The 8,770-nt window shown below is 61.4% G+C and overlaps 1 protein-coding gene across 3 annotated transcripts in view; it reads left to right on the top strand.

The window, feature by feature from the left end:
• The window catches only part of LOC104833824 (carboxyl-terminal PDZ ligand of neuronal nitric oxide synthase protein-like), a 37,068-nt gene extending 34,481 nt beyond the window's left edge, over positions 1-2,587 (top strand). For all 3 annotated transcript variants that reach the window (XM_010570753.1, XM_010570750.1, XM_010570751.1), the window contains 3 exons: positions 19-184; positions 740-1,097; positions 1,795-2,587. In XM_010570753.1, coding sequence (XP_010569055.1) covers positions 19-184; positions 740-1,097; positions 1,795-2,284 — 1,014 coding nt within the window. In that variant the 3' untranslated portion in view covers positions 2,285-2,587. The remainder of the gene's footprint in view (positions 1-18; positions 185-739; positions 1,098-1,794) is intronic.
• The last annotated feature ends 6,183 nt before the right edge of the window (positions 2,588-8,770 follow it).

Raw genomic sequence — 8,770 nt, 5'->3', positions numbered from 1 at the left:
CCCCCCCCCCCCGCGCAGGTCCAGCTGCTGAAGGACCAACTGGCGGCCGAAACGGCGGCGCGGATCGAAGCCCAGGCCCGGGTACGGCAGCTCCTCCTGACCAACCGGGACCTGCTGCAGCACGTCTCCTTGCTGGTGCGGCAGCTGACGGTGCTGGAAGCCCGGGAGCAACACCGGCAACCGGGTGAGAACAGTGGTCCCCACTCCCCCCAGCCCCGCACCGGGGTGAAGCCGGGGGCGGCGGACCTGCCGCCCCCGGCTTCACCCCGGTGCGGGGCGGGGGTTGTTTGGGTGCTGGGGTGCTCCAGCATCATCCCTCTGGACCATCTCTGGACCCCTCGCGGTCCCAGGGAGCAGCCGGAATGATCCCAGCGCCATCCCGGCAAGCGTGGGGGGGCTTCAGAGCGTCTCCGCACCCCTTGCAGTCATGGGGAGCAATTGGGATGCTGCCAGTACCATCCCAGTAGGCTCTGGGGGGGCTTTGGAGCATCTCTACATCCCTTGCAGTCTTGGGGAGCAGCTGGGATGCTCCCAGCACCAGCGTGCCAGGCTCTGGGAGGGGGCTTTGGAGCATCTCTGCACCCCTCGCAGTCACAGGGAGCAGCTGGGGCATTTCCCAGTACCAAACCAGCAGGCTCTGGGGGGGCTTTGGAGCATCTCTGCAGCCCTCGCAGTCCAGGGGAGCAGCTGGGTTGAAGGTCCCCAGCTCTTCACGCACCCCTTGTCCCTCTCTCGCCAGTTGACCGCTCCTTGCAAAACCTGTCCCTGGCTCAGTCCCTCTCCCTGAACCTGAAGAACCACTACAGCTTGGACGTCCACCTGCCCTCCACCTCCACCCCTGCCAGCATCCTGGGCAGCCCCGTGGCCCCCGGATCGCTGCCAGCCCTGGGCCCCGGGGACTCCTACCTCAACCTCATCAGCCTGGAGAGGGGCGGCCGCCGCTACGGCAGCAAGGAGGGGGACGAGTGCCTGGCTGTGCTGGAGGGGCAGGATGGGCTCAGCCGGCGCGTGGAGGGCTCCGAGGTCAGCGAGTTCACTCTGCTCAACGGGAGCAGCCGGCAGAAGGTGGACGACACGGACAGAGGGGACGAGGATAGGTAGGATGTGCCACCTCCGTCTCCCGCCGGCTGGAATGGGAACACCCCGAGCAGAACCTCCCGCTCCCCACTTGCTGCCCCGGCAGGGCTCCCACGGCACAGGCCACGTTTCGGAGGGCTCACGGCAGCAGAACCTGCAACAGGGGCTGGGGAGGAAGGGCTATGTTCTGGGAACTCAGGGCAAGGGTGTAGCGTTCGCCGCATATCAAGGTGCCACGATTAGATCACTGATCACCCCCCAGACCAGGGAAAGAGACAGATAACACACACAGTGTGAGCGCCAACTTCCGCCTTTTATTGCGCAGTCAATTCCTTTTATACTAACAAGGGTAGGTGGGATTACAGACACATCATAAGGCTGCGACTAACCCTCTAACTTTCCGTGACATCGCGAGATCTTCCGAACGCCGAACCCTACACAAGGGCTGGCCAGTCCAGGGACCAGGCACTGGTTTAGGTTCCTGGCAAGGAACCCACCTTGTCTCGCCACGGGGTCGCTGCCTGCCCTGTGCCTGTCCCCCTGCTGCGAAACGGTCATTGCCGCAACACCTCGCCCCAGCTCCAGTGTTTGTAGGTGATGGGTTGCACTGATGGGACCCAGCAAAGGTCATTTGGAGAGCCTGGGGCAGCCAGCCCAAGCCCCCCTGTGCAGGTAAGTACTTGCCCATCACCTCCTCTCTCTGCTTTTGCTTCCCAGGCGGCAGCAGCCCATTCCCAAGCTCAACCCGCCACCGCCCATCCTACGCAAAAGGTCAAGCAAGACCTCCCCGAGCCTGGAAGTGGAGGTGAAGCCCGAGAGCACTGCCCATATGAGCTTGCCCAGCCCCAGCGCCTCCAGCCTCACCAGCATTGCTGCCGGCTCGCTCACCTTCTTGGACCCCGAGGCAAGGACTCCTGCACGGAGCACTGCCTCCGGCACAGAGCCCGTTCCTGCTGGGACCTGCCAGCGTGCTCTGGGCAAGGACAGGACTGGAGAGAGCGGGCAGATGTCCCCCCTGGCCAACATCCGCGACCCTGCAGCCAGCGAGGCCCTGGCGAAGGACTTAGCTGCCCTGGCCAGCCCCACGGACAGCACGCTGCCCTTCTCCCCTGCGGATGACACCTGCTTGCACATCAGCTTCTCTGAAGATGAGCTGCTTGAACCAGAGCTGGACACTGCTGTGGGGCCCAGCAGGGTCCCTTCTTAGTGGGACTGCAGTAGGTGGCAGCTGGCTGGCAGGCAGTCCCAGCATCTCCGTCCACACTGATCCACCAGCCCACGCTGGGGCTGGGACCCCCTGTGCCCAGGCTGGGAGGCAGGTCCCTGTGCTGTCCCTGTCCCGTGCAGCAGCTCCCCTCGCCACATACGGGACTGCCAGGCAGGATGCGACCTGGCCAGCCCCTGCCCTCGGTCTGCACCAGATCACACTGCCTTCCTGCTGCCCCGTCCTCCCGTCTGCTGCCCATCCCGTCCCTTCTCACGCAGCCAGGGGTGCTGCATGGGGTCCCTGCCTCCGCTGCCGCCTGGCAGAGGCACGTTTCACGTTTGTCACTACATCCCTTCTGCTGGCCGGGCGGCTCCAAGCAGCCCTGCGCCAGCCCCATCCTTCCCACAGCAGACGGGTGCCTTTCCCAGCCCCTGGCAGGATGCGTGCCATCGCCCGCTGGGCAGCTCAAGGGGGGGCAAAGAGCTGGCAGACAGGCTGAAAGCCAGGGCGTGCTGGCGCTGGTTTGACTTGCTCCAAGGAGGTTCCCACCCAGCTGGTTATTCCCCATGGGATGCTCCACGGCAGAAGCATCCCCGGGAGTTGAACGACGGGAACCCCCAAGCAGGGGCACAGCAGGGCGCAGGGCTGCGAACGCCCAGACGTGAGGCTGCCGTCACTAACCCGTTTCATCGGTTGCCACCCATGGTAGCGGTGCGAGCGGGGCCGTGTGGTGCAGCTGCGGTGCCATTCCCCTGCCCGGCTCCCTGAGGTGGGTGCCAGGTTCCCACGAGCCGGGTTTCTCCAGGGCAGCCTGCGTCCACCAGCATCACGCTGCGCCCAGCCCAGCCCTGCTTTTGGGGACGGCAGCCCCACCGCCACGTCCCCACGTGGCAAAGCCACCACTGCCTCCCTCCACAGGTGCCTTTTCCCCCCACCCCAGCACCCACTGCCCACGCGGGCTGGGGCCACCCCCCCAGAGGCCACTAATTGGGTGCAGGGCTGGCCCTGGGAGCCCGCTGCTGCAGCAGGTGACCCCCCCAAAGGGAGGGTGCACCCCATGTCTTGGGGTCAGGGAGAGCCCCCCCCCGTGCCTCTCCGAGCTGCTGGTGGCTGCAGGCAGGAGGCTGCTCCGTCGTGTTGATTTTAGGGTGTTACAGCATGGTTTGGTCTCAGAAGTGTGAGTGTCCTGGGATGAGTTGAGGTTTAAGGAAGAAACCTAGCCCCGGGTGAAGGGCCGAGGTGAGGCTTCGGCGGTGCTGCGTGTCCCTTCAGCCCAGGCAGGTTTTGGGGAGGGACCCGAGGAGATGCTCATCCACCTCGGTTGTTTGAGAGAGGGCGTTGGGAAAGTGTTGGAGGGTCGAGTTGGGGAAGTGTCAAGCAGAAATGGAGATTCGGAGCAGCCGTCGTGCTGCCTGTTCCCAGCACAGCGCTGCTCCCACGGTGGGAGATGGGGGGTGATGGGACACGCACCCCAGAGCCAGCCGTGGCGATGCCGGAGCTGGCCGGGAGGAGCCGGGTGGGGGCTGGTGGCACCACCACTGGGGACTGGGCCTGGGGGCTTGTAAAGCTGCGGCTGGGCTGTCCCGTAGTGCGGTAGAGACAGACCAGCCCGTCCGTAGGAATAAAGTACGCCGCAGTTTGGTAACTGACTTTTAAAGAAAAAAAAAAAATAAAGGTGTCCAATTTGCAGAGCAAGTGTTGTGGTCTCTGCCCCACCGGCGCCCACATGCGGGGAGCTCCAGGCCGCCGTCCCCAGGTGCAGACTGGGGACCCCCCTGGGTATTCCCAAAGAAGAAAGATCGCTGCTGGGATCCAAGGCTGCCCTGAGCCACCAGCCTGCTGCTTGCCTGGCCACAGCCCCATCTGCTCCCCTTTGCAGGGCCGGTGACAGCAGGAGGACAGGTTCCTCGGCCGGGGACAGGACCCATTTCCAAAGCAACCCCCACATCATGCTGCATGGCACCCAATGCTGCCGCCCACCACAGCCCTCGCCAGGCTGTGCAGCCCCCGGGCAGGACCCCGCTCCCCGCGCACCCCCTTGGTTCTACTCCCCAAATAAATCCTGGCCCCCAAACCGAGCTCAGCCCTGGCACGCAGGGTGGGAGCAGATGGAGGAGGTAGATCGCAGGCAGGCAGCAAAGCCCGATGGTGCGGGATGGGATGGGACCAGCCCACAGGGACTGCCTGTGGCAAAGAGGGGCAAGAGCCCCCCCCGCCTCCACAGCACCCTGACTGCTCCAAGGAGGGGAAGGAACCCATGGGTGGTTCAGCACAGAGGCTCCAGGACAGATGGGGACCCTGCAAGACCATCTCCCAAACAGACCGGGGAGGGTGGCCCTGGCTGGAGGGACCCAGCCCAGCCCTGGGGGTTGGATGGACGCAGCACCCAGGACCTCTGGGGGGGTCTCGGGGCCCCCCTCCATCCCTCCACAGAGCGGGTGCAGCTTCCAGCACGACGGAGCTGGGAGCCCTTTCCCCAGGCCCACTGCAGACATCTGCCTGGGGGGGCCGCCCACGCCGGGAGGGGGCACTTCCAGCCCAACGTCTTATTATGCTTCCTTCATGGGAAGAAACTTTTTCCTTTGCTGTCTGGTAAGCTGCTAGCAATCATCAGGCAGGCAGGTGGTAAAGATTCATATCCATCAAACAATGCCATTTAGTTTGTAACCTGTGACTAAATCTGGTGTTAGCTTTAATTTCAGAGTCTGCTTTAGGGCTCGCTTGTTAATCTCTATGCAAAGCAGATGAAATGAATATGCAGCATTTTGGATGTAATTGTACAGCTTCAATTCAGCACTATAATTTTCCAAACAGGATCTTGCAATCAAGCTTCTATTCATTAGTGTATAAACAATTTAGTTTCTCAGCTCTCCAGTATGCCAATCATCTCAATGGAGTGAGCATCTCCAACAAAAAGAGGAGGAAAGTTTCCTTTGTGTAACAGAGGTAAAAGTTGCTCCATACTTCAGACAATTCCTGCCGGCAGATCCAGGCCATTCCTGCAGAGGCGGTTGGTTCCCGGTGCCCCGTGACACTGACCGGCTGCAAACAGCACCCCGGGGGGGGCGATGCCCCGGTGGCCCCGGTGACCTCCCAACCAACACAGCCCTGGGCCCCCCAGCAATTTTGCATGTGAGACCCCAACAGACAAGCCCGGACCCCACAGGATCAGGCCACCTTGGAAAGATGTGACCACGCGGTACCTTGGCACTGCCCCGCGATGCTCAGGGCTCCCCGGGGAGAGCAGCCCACGGCTCTGGGGAGGGGATGGCCACCCCAGCCAGAGCCCCCTGCACGTCCCCCTCTCCCCTGCACCCCCACCCCACACCGGCTCAGCCTTCCCGGCCAGTGCCGCAGGACAGACACCAGGACAGCCCACGTCCAGGGCCGACGGCAGCTCCCCTACAAGGGACGGGGGCCAGGCTGGCGCAGTGTGGGTGGTGGGCAGGTTTCAGTCTTGGGGGCTCGACCCCCTCGCGGAGGGGTGCTTTCCTCAGTGGGGACCCGAGGGGGCTGCGTACACGCGAGCGTATCCGACACCCGGCCGCATCCCCATCCTCCCTCATCCCTGCCCCGTCCATGCAGCAGGATGAGCTGCATCCCTCCGTGCCCATCGCAGCTCCTCAGAGGCGAGGAGGGACCAGCCGAGAGCCTCGACAAAGGGAAGCGCCGTCGGTGGAGCCGCTCAGCGCGGTCTCCATTTCCAAATGAATATCGACAGCGCTAATTACAGGCCGCCATGCAGACAGCTTATTAGCTTGTCACAAAAAGACGGTATTGAACTCAAAGCCCGCGGTATTCACAGAGCGCAGCAAGACGCTCCCCAGACAGCACAGCAAACCAGGCAGGCGAACAACCTCCAGCAAAACTAATTACTTCCTGATTGTGTACGGCCACCCACTGGGTATAATAGTATAGACTAAATTTGGCATATACATAACTAAGCACTCGGCACCAATTTGGCGTACAATAATCATCCTCTGTGTTGCATAATTAAAATCTGATCACTTAGAATAATTATTTCATATTCCCGGTATCGGGTGAGGATTGCATAATGCAGCATGGCAGGAGTGTGAGCCCGGGAACAAAACCATCCGCTATCACAGGTGTGAGCGGCCCAGGAAGGACGTTACGGCTCTGGGCACAGCGAGAGACCTGCTCGGCGCCGGCTGCCTCCGATGGGTGCCAATAACCCTGTGGGCAAGGTGCTGCGATGCCTCAAGGTTGTCGGTCAGCGCTGGCTGCGGCGGAGCTGGAGTCACCTTAACTCTGCCCCTCCGCAGCAATGAGCTGGTGCTGAGCGCTGACCCTGCGAGCCCTCCCCGCCGGGGCAGGACTATACCTGCTCAGGACAGGCTGTCCCCATGTCCCCAGGCAAACACTCTCTGTATTGACCTTTCCAGGCAGGCTGCTGCCCTGCTGCCTGCCCGGCCGGGATGCTCACCGCCCGGCTCCATTGTGCTGGCGCGTCTGCTAAAGGCATTTGGAAAGACAGGGCAATAAAAAATAAAAATCAAGTGGAACGTGTGTGTCTAATCCATTAACTTCCTCTGGCGGCTCCCCGGGGACCCAGTGAGGAGGAGAAAGAATACGTGGATATTGCACGCGCCCTGGCACCTTGTCCCCGGGCCAGCCCCGCCGCTGGCCGCTGCCACGGGCTCATAAATCACAGCGGGCGACAGCATTTCACAGCTTGCTTCCCAGCCAGGATATGGCCATTCCTGCTGATTACACGGCCAGCGCATGGGGGAAGCTGCATCTCCCACTTCCAGGAAGGGAGGCTCCGCAAGGAAAACGCATTGATAAAAAGAAGAACGAAATCAGCTTTGTTCACGTTGCGAATCTCCCATTGTTACTGCTGCGGCCGTCGGCCCTTGCTGGAGAAAGTATTTCCTCAGCGATAAATCTCCTGGGCTCCTCGCAGCCCTTGCCTTGGCACCGGACCCTCCTCGGGTTGTTTTGAAAGAAAAAGCAGCTTTTGCCACAGGCCCCCCGTGGGCTGCGCTGGGCAATTTGTGGTGCTATTTTGGGGGACGAGGGATGTCCCCGGGGTGGAAGGAGGGGGGCTGGTGCCCATCCTGGGGGTCTCCAGCCCACGTCCCAGCCAGAACCGCACCAGGGGACCTGCACTACTGCTCCCAAAAGCTTCGCTCTGCTCCTGTCCCGCAGAGCCCACGTCCTCCCTGTCGGCACGGCATGACCCGGCACGGGCCGGGGAAAGCAAGTCCAACCGGCGCCATGCCAATCCCAGTGCCAAAACACGGAGCTCATAGTGGCCAAGGAATAGAAATACGGGGGTCGGGCTGACAGTTGTACAAGAAAAATAGATCGAGTTTCCAAGAAAATAGAGGTGAGCTGAGCTGATTTTCATCAGCATCTTCAGCCACCTTTCAGGAAGCCCCAGCCCGCTCCTCATTCCTGCTCTCGGCTTTACAAACCACTTAATTCCTTGTTGCTTTGGAAACCCTCACAAAGACCCTCTGCATCCCCCAAAATAACGAGCAACAGATGCTGCTTTGACCTCAGCAACTTCCTGGAAACATACATTTGTCAAAATAAAAATAAAAAGATTAATGCGAGGAAGGCTCTTAAATTATAAGGAAATAGCAGACGGAGAGCCTGGCCATGCACGCCTGCCATTGGTAATGGCCAAGCCCTCAGACAGCGGAGAAACCCAGGGCCGGCCAGGGAGGGGACGGCGGGACCGGGGGTCCCTGTGCCCGTGGGGGTCCCCGTGCCCCTGCTGCCCCCCGGGCCCGGGAGGGGCTGCAGCCGGTGCGGGGACAGCTGTGGGCTGAGCTGGCACCGTGGGGTCCCTGCCTGCCATGCCTGGAGGGACTTCGATTTGGGAGCAGCAACCCACGGTCTTGCTTTGAGTCAGGTTTGCAAAATAGTTTGAGAATAAATATGAAAGCGAATGCTTTCAGCATAAAACCTATCCCTGAGCAACCCTCATTGCCAGAAGGGCTACGGTCTGGCAATGCCATCCGCAGTGCGAGCTACACCAGGTGCAGGCTCGGTTCTCATCCCTCCCATGTTTCTCAGTTTATAGGAGTAACCGGTCTCTTTTACAGAGTTTTAAACCCCCTTTGCTCGTGCCCCAGGGGAAGGAGACGTGCAAACAACAGGCAGCCAGACCCACTGCACAACCCACCTCCCTGCAACCCTGAACTCACAGCACTCACCAGAGCCCCAGGCAGACACAGAAGCTCCACAGGCTCCGTACAGGTTAAAGCCCTTTTCCCTCCCAGATTTATAGGATCAGCCAGAAACGGGCTGCTGGGAAGGGCTTCTCCTTGGCCTGGTGTGAGGTGGGCTGGGTGGTCCTGGGGGTTTGGTGCACCTGGAGCAGGAGGGTCATGAGCACACTTGGGCATCCCCATCCATCTCCCAGTTACACCAGCTTTCTGCTGCTGCGTGACAAGACCTGACCATGGGACCCGAGGGACATCCCTCCTGCGAGGGTCTTTTCTCCCTAGGGACCCG

Source organism: Haliaeetus leucocephalus, unplaced genomic scaffold, assembly GCF_000737465.1.
Source record: "Haliaeetus leucocephalus isolate CR32 unplaced genomic scaffold, Haliaeetus_leucocephalus-4.0 Scaffold306, whole genome shotgun sequence".
Classification (NCBI taxonomy): domain Eukaryota; kingdom Metazoa; phylum Chordata; class Aves; order Accipitriformes; family Accipitridae; genus Haliaeetus; species Haliaeetus leucocephalus.
The sequence above is the reverse complement of the archived record's forward strand: the minus strand, read 5'-3'. Positions and strand labels throughout refer to the sequence as shown.